General features: G+C 41.0%; 1 protein-coding gene across 2 annotated transcripts in view; it reads left to right on the forward strand.

Annotated features, from left to right (window-relative positions):
- The window catches only part of RFTN2 (raftlin family member 2), a 203,782-nt gene that overhangs the window by 115,761 nt on the left and 69,987 nt on the right, over positions 1–18,034 (forward strand). Inside the window, exons 4-6 of one of the 2 annotated variants that reach the window (XM_077275392.1) lie at positions 140–413; positions 15,539–15,745; positions 16,656–16,777. In XM_077275392.1, coding sequence (XP_077131507.1) covers positions 140–413; positions 15,539–15,745; positions 16,656–16,777 — 603 coding nt within the window. The remainder of the gene's footprint in view (positions 1–139; positions 414–15,538; positions 15,746–16,655; positions 16,778–18,034) is intronic. The other variant, XM_077275393.1, reaches the window with a different exon arrangement.

The raw sequence follows: 18,034 nt of genomic DNA on the forward strand, positions 1-18,034 counted from the left end.
TCCACAAATGGCAGGCTGTAGTTTGGACAGCAGATAACAGGTTCTCTTTAAATTTTAGATTAAAAACATTATATAGTTTGCTGTACATGTACAAGCTGAGCTTGATATTCTGGTGTTTTACCATAATGTTTTTATGCAGGTGAATGACGCCTCTAGAAAAGGCATGAGGTTTGTTGGATTTATCATGAAGCACTTTCATCAGTCTACCAACACTCTAGTGGATGTACAAAAACTGGAGCAAAACAGCAGCAAAAAGTCGAATGAGGATCCTTATAAAAGACGGACTGAGGGAACTATCAGTGGGCAATCTTCAGAAAGTGGAATAGAGGAAGAAATTAATTTGGGAAATGAAAGCTTCCAAGACTCTGTATTCCCAGATGAAGGAACATTAACGAAATTAAGAAAATGTCAAGGTATAATCTGAATACATTATTTATACTATCGGTATATCAATTATTTGTGCAATTTCTTAGCATACCATTGACAAGGTTTATGGGTATTTTTCTCTATAGAGGTTTTCCTTCAGACCTATTAATATCTCCCTATTGATAACACCCAAGAACAAAAACTTTTCCAAATACCAGTTGGACACGGTTAGGTCTATCTTGGCTACGTTGGTGACTTTGGCTGCATAGTCGCTGCAAGTAGCCTAGTGTAAATTGTTGCATAGTTTGGTCTCAGAAGAAACTTGTGAGAGAAGATTACATTGGGTAATTCAACTTTTATGTACACAGAACATGAGCTACATGCATCAGTTTCTTAATACAGCATACAGGAAGTCTAAAGGACCTTTTACCAGAGAGAAAGTGAAACCAAAGTACAACAAGTATATATATGCATTACCTTCAACTAAGCATATAACAGTAACAACATCGCCATCTACTGTCAGAAAAGTGTAAACACCTCCTGCACACAAATAAGTCTTTTTCTGTTGCATATCTGCCAACATCCTTTCTCAACAGTTAAGCCTAATTTCTTCATCAGTCTCTGATATCTTTAAGCATTCAATGCCTTTGTGAAAATATCTTCTGTCATATCTTCATGGGCAGTACTCTAAATTTAGGATTCCTTGTTCCTGGTGATCTCTCAAGAAGTGAAACTTCACATCAACGTGTTTAGTTCTTAACTCTTTCCATCTGTATTCCTAGGTACTGTTTCACATTTCCCAGGTCTTTGATCTCGAAGTGTTGATCCAAAGTTTTCACTATCTCTGCTTCATTAGTGATGGGCGAGCACTAAAATGCTTGGTTGCTCGTTGCTCTGGTAGAGCAAAATGGAATGCTTGGGTGCTCGACCCTAGCAACGAGCCCAATATAAGTCTTTGGGAAAACCAAGCATTTTTGCTGCGATCCCCCCCAAGGGTCCTTTTAGGGTCTAAAAACATCTGAAATCGATTGGAACAGTGCTCAAATGACATGGTAACATCATGGGAAATACTCCTGGAAGCATTTCTGACTCCCAGGTCACAGCTGTGAACAATGTTGTTAGAGTCTTACGCCACTTTTACAGGCGCACAATAAAATATACAAAAACAAAACCAAAATGGATTTTACTAGGAAATATGTTAAGGAACATCCTTTCAAGGGTAATGATTTGTATGTAAGGCAGAAAAAATAACCCAAAACAGAAATGTTCCTCCATCACTTGGGCTATGTTCACATGTAGCGTTTTTTATGCATTTTTCAACTTTACCATTGCTTTCAACCAAGACAAATGCATTCACTGGGCAATGTCATTTTATAACCTTATTTGGCCATGTGGTGTGTGACACATCATCAGACACATGCTGTTTCATTTATGAAGGAGGGGCTCACTTTTCTTAGAGAGCCATCAGGCGGCTATGCTTTGTTGTTCCCATTATTAAACAGTGTGTCCCTTATACTGTTATTGTGTATGCAGTGAGTGGCTGGGCTGCCCAAAATTTGGACGCACCCCAACAACCAATTCAACAGACGTCATGGATGACCACATGCAAGTGCAACCAAGGTTGCCAATATTCACTTGGTACTCCCATACTGTTTGCTTAAGCATTGAATGCAAGGCCTGCCCTGCACCAAAGTTACACGCACCCCAATAAGCCTTTGAACACACGTACTGGATGACCAGTTTCCATTATTAGTAATTTGGTACTCCCATAAAGTTTGCTCATGAAGTGAATGCAAGACCTGACCCAAATTTGCACGGACCCCAATCCCGCTTGGAATAAATGTGGATGATAGCCTCCGACAAATGTTTTCCCAGTTTGAAAGAGCAGGTCTCCTATACTTGAAATGCACATGCAGTAAGTGTATGGGCTGACAAACATTTCCCTCTGGGGGGCACACTTCAACATACCGTGTAAACATTTTTTTACGGGCATCATAAACACCCTTTAACACAATAGCATGGCTGTTGCTTCACGCAACACGTTCACCCTGATGATCTAGTGGTTGTGTCTGAAGAAACATTGAGGATGGCCTCCTAAAAATTATTTTCCCAATTTGAAGGAGTGGGTCTCCTATACTTGTAATGCCCATGCAGTAAGTGTATGGGCTGACAAACATTTCCCCCTGGGGGGTACACCTCAACATATTGTGTAAACATTTTTTTTTACGGGCATCATAAACACTCTTTAACACAGTAACATGGCTGTTGCGTCACGGTGATGGTGGTGGTGTCTGAAGAGACGTGGAGGATGGCCTCCTAAAAATTATTTTCCCAATTTAAAGGAGCGGGTCTCATACTTGTAATGCCCATGCAGTAAGTATATGGGCTGACAAACATTTCCCCCTGGGGGGTACACATCAACATACTTTGTAAACATTTTTTTTACAGGCATCATAAACACACTTTAACACAATAACGTGGCTGTTGCATCACAAAACACGTTCACCCTGGTGATCTAGTGGTGGTGTCTGAAGAGACGTGGAGGATGACCTCCTAAAAAGCGCGGGTCTCCTATACTTGGAATGCCCATACGCTAAGTGCATGGGCTGACAAACATTTCCCCCTGGGGGTACACATCAACATAATGTGTAAACATTTTTTAAGGGCATTAAAAAACTCCCTTTAACACAATAACGTGGCTGTTGCATCATGGACCACGGTTACCATGGTGATCTAGTGGTGGTGGCTGGTGGGGATGAGGAGAAGGAGGAGGATAACAGCAAATAGGCAAAATCAGGAAGCATATACCCATGTGTGGGTGTGAAGAGGTGTATGGGAATAGAGTTCCCAAAAAAGACACTGGAATTGAGTTCATGTTTGGCTGCTATCATTTGGTGGTGTAGAGAAGTCTGGCCCAATCCAGCCCTTGTTCATTTTTAAGAACATAAGAGCAGGCTAAAGAGACAGTAAAAACCAAAAACAGTCAAGTGACACTGTCTCAAAATAAGGATGGTAGGTGGTACAGGTTATAGTGCAAAAGTGCAAAACTAGAACATACGAAAGAGAAATGCACAGGGAACCATAATGTAAAACATTGAGTTTATTAAGGATAATAAAAACAATTTAAAATGGTGCATAAACAAAGGATTGCATATGAAGACAGCGTCCTGTCAGAAAACAAGGGGACACCACAGCCAACAGGAAAAAAAACAAGGGTGGTAATTACAATTATAGATGCACACATAATAAGAACAAGTATGTCAAAGTGCACATGTATGAGAAACTATACCCAATTATGGATAAACCACAATAACAAGGGGGAAACTAACACAATAATAAAGCAGAGTAAAAAACAATTGTAGTGAAGTATGCAGAGCTGTGTTACCTGAAAGCTGTGGCGCCACCACCCGACCCCAGAAGAAGGCACGGAAGCCGAAGCGCGCATTGGGGTGGTGGCAGCACAGCTTTCAGGTAACACAGGTCTGCATACTTCACTACAATAGTTTTTTTCACTCTGCTTTACTATTGTGTTAGTTTCCCCCTTGGTATTGTGTTTTATCCCTAATTGGGCATAGTTTCTCCCAAATGTGCACTTTGACATACTTGTTCTTATTGTATACTGTATGCATCTTTAATTGTAATTACCACTACTTGTGGTTTTTTCCTGTTGGCTGTGGTGTCCCCTTGTTTTCTGAACAGACACTGTCTTCATATGCAATCCTTTGTTTAGGCACCATTTTAGATTATTTTTATTATCCTTAATAAACTCATTGTTTTACATTATGGTTCCTTGTGCATTTCTCTTTCGTATGTTATAGTCTTGTTCATTTTTATAAGAGTCAGCCTGTCAGCATTTTCAGATGGCAGGCAGATGGGCTTATCAGTTATAATTCCACCAGCAGCACTAAAAACCCGCTCTGACAAAACGCTCCAAGGCGCAGAGAGACAGTTCATGCAACTTATCCAGCTTGGACACCCAATAATTAAAAGGCACAGAGGAACCACGGAGGACGTTGGTACGGTCAGCAAGGTACTCTCTCAGCATCTTCCAAAACTTTGCACTCCTTGTGAGAGTACCCCATGCCTCAGGGCCAGTCTGAGAAAACTGTCCCAGAATTTTGTCAGTGTTCCCCTGCCTCTGCTGGATTGGAATTGTGTCTCTCTTACCTATACTCCTTGGTTGTCCAACAAACTTTGACCTCTGCCGCCAGCATTTTCAGATGGGAATTTTTTAATAATTCCGCAACAATGGCCTTCTGGTACTGCACCATTTTAGTACACCTGTCTGCCTCTGGAAGAAGATATTGAAAGTTCTCCTTGTAGTGTGGGTCTAGAAGTGTCACCAACCAGTAATAACTGTCACCCAAAGTTTTGAGAATACGAGGGTCACGGGAGAGGCAGCGCGACATAATGTCAGCCATGCGTGCCAGACTACTATCAGGCAAGACTTCCGTGTCCTCACCAAGAGGATGACTGACCATGCTCTCCTCCTCCTGCCTGTACTCAGGCCATCCACGCTGAACAGATGGTATGACAGTTGTGCTTCTAGTACCGTCTATAGCGCATTAAAGTAGCTCCTGTTCTTCCTCCTCCTCTTCCTCATTGTCAACCAATCCACGTTGGGATGACATGAGGCTGGGCTGCGTGTAATCACCCTGTATGGTTCATTGCTCCATCTCATCGTGCTCCGCTGTTGTGAACTCTATTTTTGGGCTCCCTCTAGTGGTCACAAGCGGTACTGTGTAGTGTTGTCTTTCTGCAGGTTGCAGCATCAGCTGGTTCGTTATCCTTGGTTGGTTTCCTATTTAGCTCACCTGGATACTCAGTTCCTTGCCTGCTGTCAATGTATTCAGTGCTCTTCAGATTCCTTGTGTCTACCTTGCTCCCAGTCTCTCCAAGACAAGCTAAGTTTTTGTTTGATCATTTTTTGATTATCAGTGTTCATTATGTTTTTAGTCCAGCTCGCTAAAATGTGATTTCCTCGCTTGCTGGTTGCTCTAGGGGACTGAGGTTCTCCCCCCACACCGTTAGTTGGTGTGGGGGTTCTTGAAATCTCAGAGTGGATATTTTGTAAGGGTTTTTTACTGACCGCATAGATTCCCTTTTCTATTTTCTGCTATCTAGTATTAGTGGGCCTCATTTGCTGAATCTGCTTTCACCCCTGTGTATGTGCCTTCCTCTTACCTCACCGTTATTATCTGTTGGGGGCTTCTATATCTTTGGGGATTATTTCTCTGGAGGCAAGAGAGGTCTTTTCTTTCTCTCTAGGGGTAGTTAGTTCCTCAGGCTGGCTCGAGACGTCTAGGATTTTTAGGCACGTTCACCGGCTACTTCTAGTGTGTTTGGATAGGTTCAGATTTGCGGTCAGTCCAGTTTGCCACCTCCCTAGAGCTTGTCCTATGTTTGTCCTATGTTTGTTACTTAGCTGGAGTAATTTGTGATCCTCAACCACTAAGGATCATAACACTCCGTCTGCGATGCATTCTCTTTCATTGTGAGCAGAGAGCTTTTCAGAATACAGAGAAGCGGGATGGTGATGTTAATTATGGCGTCATCTCCGCTCACCATCTTGGTGGAGTCTCCAAAGTTTTATAGGATAAAAGAAAAAAGACAAGGCGCCCCCAATGTGTCACACTGTTTAAAAAACACACATACAATCCTTTGTAGGGAATGTGCTCACCTATTGAAGTTGTGAAACTGGGTCACAACTCCCAAGAAGGCATAATCGTAGCAGCAGGTCTCCACAAGAATCCAAAAGGATGCTGGAGGTAATAGTCTTAGGCAAACTGAAGACCGCGCACACGAGGTAGATTTAGGGTGGTTTATTGAAGCCTACGCGTTTCAAGAGCTATCTTGCTCTCTTCTTCAGGGCATATAGTACAACACACAAATATGGGGTATATTTATACAAAAGGGAAGGGGAGGGGCCCCAAGGCCCTTGTATTATGATACATAAACACCTTTAAAACACATATTAATAACATATAAAAACATTACTCTTTATTATTTATAACCTAGGAACATTAATTGATATAAATAGAAAAAATAAATTTAAAATTTAAAATTTAAAAATATAAATAAGCCCTGAAAAAAAAAAACACATAAGTAACCTAATGGGTATTCGAACCGGGGAACTTTGTATAATAATTCTATTGTTTAAGCTATTCTAGTCCTTGCGCCACAGAATACTGATAAGTTCTTTATTAATTTCTCTTGTGGAGATAAAAAAATCTGAAAATGATCTTATGGGCAAAAGAGCAAAATATTGCAGAAAAAAAAAAAAAAAAACAATATATGCCGTTATTAATTACTAAAAAATTGCATGGAGTAATTGCTATTATAAATTATATATAGTTAAAAAATATTAAAATTATTACAACATGAGTAGTACTAGAACCATCCCATGGGACCAAAAGAAAAATTGTTATTTGGAATGAGGCTCAATGATAGGAACCACACTTCAATTAGAGAATTTATTAAGTCACAGGAGGTCTGACATTACATTTAGCCCTTCAGGCTCCAGAGAATTCAAGGTATATATCCAAAAAACCTCTTTCTTATTTAGTGACTGTGTGCGATTAGGGACATGTGCAGGAACGTGATCAATGGGGTGAACATGAAATAGTGAAGGATTACTATTATGTGAGATGCTGAAGTGTTTGGAAAGACCATGTTTGAGATAACCTATTTTAATATTGTGTCGATGGGAATTCATACGGAGGTGAAGTGGTTGTGTTGTCCTGCCAACATATATCTTGTTGCATGGACAAGTAATAATGTAAATAACATAGGAGGTAGTGCAGGTGCAATGGTGACTGATTGGAAAAGGGAGAGGAAAAGAGGAGTGTTTAAATGCTGTACTGGTATGTGCTATGATACCACAGCACAAACATTTCTTGTGAGAGCATTTGAATATACCTGGTTTTAGTGAAGAAGGTGATTTTTTCAATTCATCAGGGAGTCTGCTGGGTGCCAGTTTATTTTTCAAGCTGGGTGCTCTCCTAAAGATAATTTTAGGATGTTGTGGCACCAGCTTTCCCAGTATATTATCCTCTCTTACTATATGCCACAACTCATTGATAGATTTTTTAATGAATTTGTGGTCTGTGCTGAATGTGGTTACAAAACTACAGGTGTATTCTTCTGGGCTGGCTACAAGGTTAATTATCTTTAGGAGAGCACCCAGCTTGAAAAATAAACTGGCACCTAGCAGACTCCCTGATGAATTGAAAAAATCACCTTCTTCACTAAAACCAGGTATATTCAAATGCTCTCACAAGAAATGTTTGTGCTGTGGTATCATAGCACATACCAGTACAGCATTTAAACACTCCTCTTTTCCTCACCCTTTTCCAATCAGTCACCATTTCACCTGCACTACCTCCTATGTTATTTACATTATTACTTGTCCATGCAACAAGATATATGTTGGCAGGACAACACAACCACTTCACCTCCGTATGAATTCCCATCGACACAATATTAAAATAGGTTATCTCAAACATGGTCTTTCCAAACACTTCAGCATCTCACATAATAGTAATCCTTCATTATTTCATGTTCACCCCATTGATCACGTTCCTGCACATGTCCCTAATCGCACACAGTCACTTAATAAGAAAGAGGTTTTTTGGATATATACCTTGAATTCTCTGGAGCCTGAAGGGCTAAATGTAATGTCAGACCTCCTGTGACTTAATAAATTCTCTAATTGAAGTGTGGTTCCTATCATTGAGCCTCATTCCAAATAACAATTTTTCTTTTGGTCCCATGGGATGGTTCTAGTACTACTCATGTTGTAATAATTTTAATATTTTTTAACTATATATAATTTATAATAACAATTACTCTATGCAATTTTTTAGTAATTAATAACGGCATATATTGTTTTTTGTTTTTGTTTTTTTTTTCTGCAATATTTTGCTCTTTTGCCCATAAGATCATTTTCAGATTTTTTTATCTCCACAAGAGAAATTAATAAAGAACTTATCAGTATTCTGTGGCGCAAGGACTACAATAGCTTAAACAATAGAATTATTATACAAAGTTCCCCGGTTCGAATACCCATTAGGTTACTTATGTGTTTTTTTTTTCAGGGCTTATTTATATTTTTAAATTTTAAATTTATTTTTTCTATTTATATCAATTAATGTTCCTAGGTTATAAATAATAAAGAGTAATGTTTTTATATGTTATTAATATGTGTTTTAAAGGTGTTTATGTATCATAATACAAGGGCCTTGGGGCCCCTCCCCTTCCCTTTTGTATAAATATACCCCATATTTGTGTGTTGTACTATATGCCCTGAAGAAGAGAGCAAGATAGCTCTTGAAACGCGTAGGCTTCAATAAACCACCCTAAATCTACCTCGTGTGCGCAGTCTTCAGTCTGCCTAAGACTAAGTTTTATAGGATGGCACATATGTCTGACATTCATGTCCACTCCTGAGGTCTTATGTGTGGAGTCTGAACTGAATACTGATGGCCTTGTTGATGCTTATAGTCAACAACTGCCCGCTTCTGCTCACAAATCCTTTCCAACATCTGCAGTGTAGAGTTCCAACGTGTGGGGGCATCACACACCAGTCAGTGAGCCGGAAGCTGCAAACGCTGCTGAAGCACGGCAAGGGCGGCAGAAGCTGTAGCTGACTTTCTAAAATAGGCACACAAGCGGCGTACTTTCACAAGCGGATCCGGCAGTTCCGGGTAGCTTTTGGGAAAGCGTTGAACAGCGAGGTTAAGCACATGAGCCAGGCATGGTACGTGTGTGAACTCGCCTCGCCTCAGAGCCGCCACCAAGTTCTGGCCATTGTCACACATGATCATGCCTGGCTGTAGGTTCAGCAGTGTCAGCCACAGATCTGCCTGCTCTTTCAGAGCTGTCCACAACTCTTCAGCATTGTGCGGTTTGTCACCTATGCATATTAGCTTCAGCACAGCCTGTGGCCACTTGGCTGAGACAGTGCTGCAGTGCTTCCAGCTTGTGACTGATGTGGTCATTTTGGGAATGGAGGCTGAAGAGGAGGAGGTGCAGGAGCTGTAGACTGTGGGGGCAACCCTGATTGATGTAGGGCTCGCAGTCCTCGGCGTTGGGAGGATGTGTTCCATCACAAGATCTGACTGGGTCCCGGCTTCCACTATGTTATCCCAGTGTGCCATCAGTGTGCCATCTGTCCACGTGTCCGTGGTTAGTTGGACTTTCCCAGTAACAGCATTGTTGATCGCACGGCTAATGTTGTGGGACACGTGCTTGTGTAATACAGGGACGGCACACCGTGAGAAATAGTGACGGCTGGGGACCGAATACCTTGGGACGGCCGCCGCCATCAGTTTGCAGAAAGCTTCCGTCTCCACGAGCCTAAAAGGCAACATTTCGAGCGCAAGCAGATTAAAAATCTGTGAATTTAGTACTGTTGCCTGTGGGGTGTTGGCTGCGTATTTATTCTTGTGTTCCAAGGACTGGGGTATGGACAACTGAAGGCTGCGCTGGGACAAGGACATGGATGTGCTTGATGATGGTGCTAGTTGAGTGTGTGCAACGATAGGTGCAGGGCAGGAGGCATCTTCACAGGCACCTTGGACAGGGGATTGGCTTCCCTGGGATTGGCTTCCCAACAGCGGAAGAAGCAGTGGTGTCACCCGCAGACAGTGTTCCTGGACCCTGGTGTTCAGCCCGCAAAGTCGGGTGCTTTGCTGCCATGTGCCTAATCATGCTGGTGGTGGTCAGGCTGGTAGTTTTGCTACCCCTGCTGATGCAGGCATGGCAGGTGGTGCAAATGGACTGTTTGAGGTTATCGGCAGAGTCTTAAAAAACAACCAGACTCAAGAAGACCTAACAGTTGGACTGGCAACTTCCGTCGTGTTGGTGTTACAGGGAATGGTTGCCCGCCTTCTGTCTGCTTCTTCCTGCCTGTTGGGGTGCTACACCTCTGTTGTGAATTCTGTTCTTGGGCTCCATCCTGTGGTTGCGAATGGTATTTTTGGGAGTTCTGCTTTTGGGCTCCCTCTGGGGGTTTCAAGTGGAACTTAGCAGCTGCGTTCACTAATCGGTTCCCTGGCCTTTGTTATTTTACTGGGCTTTTGGCTGTAGTGGATGCCAGCTGTCAATGTATTTCCTGTGGATTCAGTTCTTTCCTGGAAGTTCTCTGTTGGCCAGTCCATTTTCAGCTTAAGATAAGTCTGCTAGTTTTTGGGTGTTTCCCTGCTTATGACCTTCTGTTCGGTTTAATTTTGTCTCTTTTGTCCAGCTTGTCATTATGAAATATTCCGGCTAGTTGGAAGCTCTGGGGTCGCAGATTTGCCCCTCCACACCGTGAGTCGGTGTGGTGGTTATTTTTTGTAAACTCTGCGTGGACTTTTTAGTTTTTATACTGACCGCACAGTAGCCTTTCCTATCTCTGTCTATTTAGATAGTATTGGCCTCCTTTGCTAAAAAATCTAGTTTCATTTCTGAGTTTGTCATTTCCCTCTCCACTCACCGTCAATATTTGTGGGGGGCTGTCTTCCTTTGGGGGTTTCTCTGAGGCGAGATAGTTTTCCGTTTCCATCTTCAGGGGTAGCTAGTTCTTAGGCTGTGCAGAGGCGTCTAGGCAGAGTTAGGTACGCTCCACGGCTATTTCTAGTGTTGGTGTTAGGAGTAGGGATTGCGGTCAGTAGAGTTACCACCTCCTCAGAGCTAGTACATTATTTGTTTTACCCACCAGGTCATTTCAGTGCTGCTCCGTATTCACTAGGTCATATCAGTGATTACTGTCTGTGGAGCTGCTACCTCCTCTAAGTTTGTCCATGATTGGTTTTACCCACCAGGTCATCTCAGTACCGCTCCGTAACCACCAGGTCATAACACACCTCCCTCCCCCTGTGTGCTGCTGTCCTCGCTCTGCATGTTCTGCCAGGTTGGGTCAGTTATTATATCATCTACCACCTTGTCTTCAACTTCCACACCCTGGTCCTCCTTCTGACTTTCTGGCAATTGTGTCTCATCATTTTTCACCACTTGTGGCACGTTCCCACCGTCGCCTTCGTGTGACCGTGGCTGCTGAAATATTTATACATCGCTGCATACGATCTCATCTTGCCCTGCTTGAAGTGGACCGGGCGAGAGGCCTGTATCTATAAATGGAAAAGTAAACAGCTCTTCGGAGTGTTCAAGTGTAGAATCAGTTGTCTCCGGGCACTCGGCATGGTGGGAGGAAGGACGATCAGGGTGAAGAATATGCGGTCCAGACTCACGGCTACTCTATCTTTACCGTGTGGAAGACATGGTGGTGGCAAAGTGACTGGAAGCATTATCCGCTATGCAACCAACAACCTTTTGACACTGCTCTGGGTTCAATAGCGGTGTTCTGTGGTCCCCTAATAATTTGGACAGGAAGGTCAGGCAAGAAGATATGGTTGTTTGTTGTGGCACAATTTCAGCTTGCCCACGGTCTCGGCCTCTGCATGCACCATCACAATTACGTCCACTTCCCCAAAGCTTGCCCATTTTAAATGGACTACAATATTTTCCACGCTCACTACAAATGGCTGAATTTGAAGTGAACATATATGTGATCCGTGTGCGGGAAAACCACAGTTTAAAAATATCTGGACTGTAGGTAACAATTTTTTTTAGCAAACTGTTGTCAATAACTAGGGTAAGACACAGCCAAAAAAAATTGAATGGAGGCCTGAAATGTCACAATTTGTAGGCCACAGATAGATGAGGCGTCTGACGGAGATACCACACTGTTCACTATGTGGCCTGTATTTTTTTTAATGCAAAATAGTGTATAGAGCTAGTGTAACAGAGAGCAAAAACAGTTGAATGGAGGCCTCAAATGCCACACTTTGTAGGCCTCAGATAGATGAGGCGTCTGACGGAGATACCACACTGTTCAATGTGTGGCCAGTATTTTTTGCTTTTTTAACGCAAAACAGTGTATAGAGCTAGAGTAACAGACTGCCAAAACAGTTGAATGGAGGTCTCAAATGCCACAATTTGTAGCCCACAGATAGATGAGGCGTCTGATCTGTAGCCCACTTTCAAATATCTGGCCTGTATTTTTTTTTGCCCAGCTAAATTGTGTCAATGAGTAGGCTAAGACACAACAACAACAAAAAATATATGGAGGCCTGAAATGGCACAATTTTGAGCGCAATGATATGCGATCCGTGTGGCAGACAAAACCCAGTGTAAAATATCTGCCCTGTAGCTAAATATTTTTTTGGCAGCTCGGGATCCCAGTAATTCCTCCCACTGCTTGCAACAAGTGGCACATGCTGACCCTAGCACCCATCGCAACTGAACATGAACTCACTCCACACTTCACTAGCTGACCCTGAACTCCTCTAACCATGAAGTGCCCCCTTCTTTTCAGCACTAGTGCCCTCCCACTGGGCTAAACCTAAACTTAACCGTTCCCTATCTACATGCTAACGTGTTCTATATCCTATGCTATATTCTATGCGGTCCTAAGCTTACCCTGATGCTATATTCACATTATGCATTGACACTTTATATACTATACATCACCATAATACATTACATTAGACACACGCTACTTTCACTTAAAAAAACGCATGATGGTAATCGCACACGGTTGTCTTCAGGGGCAGGAACAGGGCAAGACAGTCCGTATCCCTACAGTACATTTCACAGCTTCTGTACCTCATCCAAAACCAAAATATTTTAGGAATCGTGATGTAGAAGGACAAGTGAGTGATTACGATATTTTGTAGAAAGAAGGGAAGCACAACATGCTAACTTACTGTTCTGAATGGAAGCATTTATATTAGCACACCGCTATAAGGCCTCCTTCAGATGTCCATGAGTCACATATGTGTTCTGTGTATTATAATCTATGGGGCTGTTCCCCTGTCTGTATATTTCTGTGACATTAATGATTTTGATCCAAGTCACGGACTATGCACCATTTTGATGAATTTGCCTCAAAAATATGTGAGCGAATACCACAAAATAAAATATAGAAAATTGACTTGAAAAATAGCAAATAATGAAATGATTTAGGCACATTGTCTTAGATGTTTCTTCATCCACATGACTGAATTCAATATTCTTTTCATTACTAAAATGTATTCAAATAGAGTAAGAACACACCTGTGTGAATGCAGTCCCAGAGCTGAATTTCAGGAATGCATTAAGGATCCACATATAAGCTGCATATTTAGAGCCTTCCTGTAAAATAACCTGACAAGGAACTGAACTTGTTCTTTGTTCTGAAATGGGCTACACATCTTAAAAAACTGTCATGTTAAGTTGTAGTTTTAACCCAATGGACTTGTGTCCTATTTCAACCTTAAAACTATCAAGCTATGAAACAAAGACATGGTCTGCCGACGACGGCCTTTCGTAATGTCTCCTATACAAATGCAGGCTCAGGCCACGTTCACATGTTCAATGTTTGATCAGTATTTTACATCAATATTAGTAAGTCAAAAGCAGGAGTGGAACAATCAGAGGAAAAGTATAATAGAAACACGTCACCACTTCTGTATTTATCACCCACTCCTGGTTTTGGCTTACAAATACTGAGGTAAAAAACTCCCCAAATACTCAACATGTGCATATGGTTTTAGCTAAAGTCTACGTGATCAAACTCCTCCTGCAGATAATAATTAGTAGAGGTTAGAATAAAAAGGAAGGGAAGGTGCTGCATTGATTCCTAAAGGTGCTCCTCTTAAATATATGGTTTCTTCTCACTTTTATTTAATCGACATGTGTCTGATAAAAAATACATACTGTATATGATTTTATATGACAAATTACATTATATTATGGTAATTATGTTATACTACAGGCAGTCCCTGGCTTACGGCCTTCTGACTTACAGTGGGTGCGGAAAGTATTCAGACCCCTTTAAATTTTTCACTCTTTGTTTCATTGCAGCCAAGGAGTAGAGTAGAAGGGTTTTTTGGAGCTGACCATGCTGGTGGTGTATAGAGTTCCATTGCAGTGGAATAGACATTGGTGGGTGCCGTACCTGCTGTTGACTGCAGCTGACGAATTCGAAGAGTAGGGTAGTGTCCGACACAACCATCCAGGTAAAATGAAAATGTTATTGAGAGGATTAAAACATGGTTAAAACGGAACCGCAGAGCCTGATGCATGTCTAGCATACCAAGGCGTCTTTTTTTTCATATCCTATAACTAAGGGCATCCTGGCATGCCAAAAATGTGTAGTTACAACCATGTTTTAATCCTTTCAATAAAATTGTGATTTGACTTGGACTGTTGTGCCAGAAACTATCTTCCTCTTCCAATTCGTAAGTAAAATGATGTGCTTTACCAAAAAGCTCTATCTGTGTCTCATCTGTCCGCAAGACACTTTCCCAGATGGATTTCGGCGTACTCATGTACATTTTGGAAAACTGCAGTCTAGCTTTTGTGGGACTCTGTGTCAACAGTTGGGTCTTCCTGGGTCTCTTACCATAGCTTTTCATGTAATTAAAATTTCGACAGTTCTCTGACACGGATGCACCCTCAGCCTGCAGGACATCTTAAATTTCTTTGGAACTTGATTGGGGCTGCTTATCCACCATCCGGACTATCCTGCATTGCAACTTTTCATTAATTTTTCTTTGCTGTCCACGTCCAAGGAGATTAGCTACTGTATAGTTCCATGAGTTGTAAACTTCTTGATTATGTTATACACCATGGGCAAAGGAACATCAAGTTCTCTGGAGATGGACTTGTAACCTTGAGATTGTTAATAGTTTTCAACAATTTGGGTTTTGTGTTCTTTGACAGTTCTCTTCTCCATGCTTAGTGTGGAACAATGTATTACTATGTCCATTTTATACTAGGGGTGACGAAAAAGTCAGACTTTTTGTTCTTATAAAACTACTAAAAATATGAAAAGGCACTCACAAAAATTTAATTTTACTTCTGAGTTCTCCCAGTATTTGAACAGACAATTTTCAACATTACAGGCAGGAGCTAAAGCAATGGAGCCACAGGTTTTGGTGGATGCAACATGGAGAATTTTGTGTACTTGATCTGTATTGCAGACTCTGACTGCACATGCTGATCATACTGATGCATTGTACACAGCAGTGTATTTAAAATCATTTTGTTCCTTCGAAAGTGGATGTAATTCCCTTCCTCATCATGGTAGTCCGATTTGCACTCTGTGGTTACAGTTTACTTACAATGATTTGTTTGCTTTCTTCAGTAGGCAAAACATTATATGCAGTGTTTAACATCTTGGAAAATGATCTAAGTGGCTGCAAATACATTGAAGGCAACCTCACAATGAAAGTGTCTCGAAAAGGCACAACAATCAGCGCTCTTGAAGCAGACTGGTTAGAAATGACAACCTATTACTACAAGCAGGGATTTTCTTTAATTGATTCCTTTGTACACTGGGAAATGCTCAGAGGTAATATTTGTCATTTTCTTCATTACTTATGTAATTAAAATGTTAATTCAAGTATTCCAATGACCAGGATATCATTTATGTGGAACAGATTATGCATACAGCACACAATTTATAGATGAAGGATTGAAACGTAAGTTTATTTTGTAGACATTCTCTACTTACGGTATATTGAGATACTGTGTGATAAGTTTGGAACATTGAGACGATTGTGAGCATACTGTAGTTGTGCCATCAAATGCTAATGTGTTTTACTATTAGTTTACATAAGTTACAATTAGTCTAGGGCACCGAGACCGCATGTCCTCAATCAAAGAAAAGAGGTCCAATTGTGGTAATCAGACTCTGATCAGAATTTGATCAGAGTATGATCATTGTGGGAAAGGATTTCTTGGATGTGGAAATTTTTTTAAAAAAAAAGTTTATTTTATCTAATGGATTATTGCGAACAACAGTCTTGGAATATAGAACAGTTAAGAGGCAGGAACAGTATAGAACAGTTAAGAGGCAAATGTTTTTACATGATTAATAACTACTTGTTACAAATAACATGGATGCGACTAGATTCACAGATCTGTAATATAAGGTCGGTGCTCAGACCACAACACTCGGCCTGACTGTGGCTCTGCCTAACCTGAACTACCTCCCATACATCTATTAAGTAGTTCGTTCAGACCAAGAGACTCACGATCAGTCTAGGCATTGCAGTCCAAGCATGGACTGAGAAACACAGACATGTGAATCCAGCCTAAAGAAAATGAATTGTCATCTCTCGAGATTTCCCTCCTGTAAGGATAGTTTTGCAAAAAAATGATTTGCACTTTTTTGAGTTACTAAATATTTTCTGTCCCAAAGTAAAAATAGGTTGAATGAATAGGTATAAAGACAAACATTAAATGTTTTGTGCTCACAGGGGAACAGACACCAAAATCATTGGATGGATTATTTGTCTATGAAGATGAAGCTCCTCGAGTTACTGCTTTAAAAACTAGAGGAAATGATGCCATAATAGTAGAACAATGGACGGTATTTGAGGTAATATTTGAGATGTACTCCTCATGTAAAGCCTGTAGAAAATCTTTAATAACAAAACATATTAAAACACAAGGGTAAGGATAAGTTTACACACAACAATTGAGAAAAAAAGTTATACAATGTTTGCCAACCCAACAGACAAAAAGACACTCATATGGCTTCTCGCACATTAATAGGGGCCTATAGACTTTTTTGGCACATGTGATGGGAATTTGTGCAATGCAAAAATTGTGTGAATGCGACCTAAACAATGCAAAAATAGCATTTTGGTTTTGACTCTCTTAAGTATGCTGTTTTTTCCCCCTGAAACAACAAAGAAAGTGAAATAGCCAGTTTACCATTAAAGCTCAATGCAGTCCAGTTGCATGGAGCTCCATCCTGATCCCAGGTACAAGTTAAGAAAACTCAAAATGGGTATAGTTCCAGCTCTGTATTAGATAATTGAAAAATTTCCATTGCACTCAAAGGCAAAAAATCATCTAAAAGGAAAGAAAAGCATTTTGATTACATACTGCGATCTAACCAGAGCTGAAAATCCCACCATAGATACACTGCTTAAATATCTGAATGAACCAATCACAAGTCATTGAAGACATCACATGGTGGAATAGGTCCTACAATATATATATGAAACTAACTGTATGTAAAAGCAACATCAGAAAACAATTAAGAATGACAGAATTATAAGCAAATTGCCTCTTCAGAGAAAAAGAGGACTTGAACTCTATTGTGCCACCTGTTGGAAGTAGCGATCCTAGAAGTCACAATCAACCCTTTAACGAGTCTTGTAATATGACTTAGGATAAAAGCCAAATCAGTATCTCAATTTGCAGAATTTTAAGCAGAATGTGTTAATAATGTAACATAATTTCATAGCGTTTGTTCAGACCACTGGGACATCTGCATCCTACGTCATAAATCCAGAAAGCTTCCCTTCTTAGGAGATGTCTCCTCATTAGTGATGAGCGAGTATGCTCGTTACTCGGGTTTTTCGAGCATGCTCGGGTGGTCATAGAGTATTTTGGCGTGCTCGGACATTTCGTTTTTGGTGCCGCAGCTGCATGATTTGAGGCTGTTAGACAGCGTAAATACATGTGGGGATTGCCTGTTTGTTAGGAAATCCCCTCATGTATTCAGGCTGTCTAGCAGCCGCAAATCATGCAACTGCAGCAACAAAAACTAAATCTTTGAGCACGTCCAAAATACTTGGAGACCACCCGAGCATGCTCGGAAAACCCGAGTAACGAGCATACTCGC

The sequence above is a fragment of the Ranitomeya variabilis genome, chromosome 7 (genome assembly GCF_051348905.1).
Source record: "Ranitomeya variabilis isolate aRanVar5 chromosome 7, aRanVar5.hap1, whole genome shotgun sequence".
NCBI classification, from domain to species: domain Eukaryota; kingdom Metazoa; phylum Chordata; class Amphibia; order Anura; family Dendrobatidae; genus Ranitomeya; species Ranitomeya variabilis.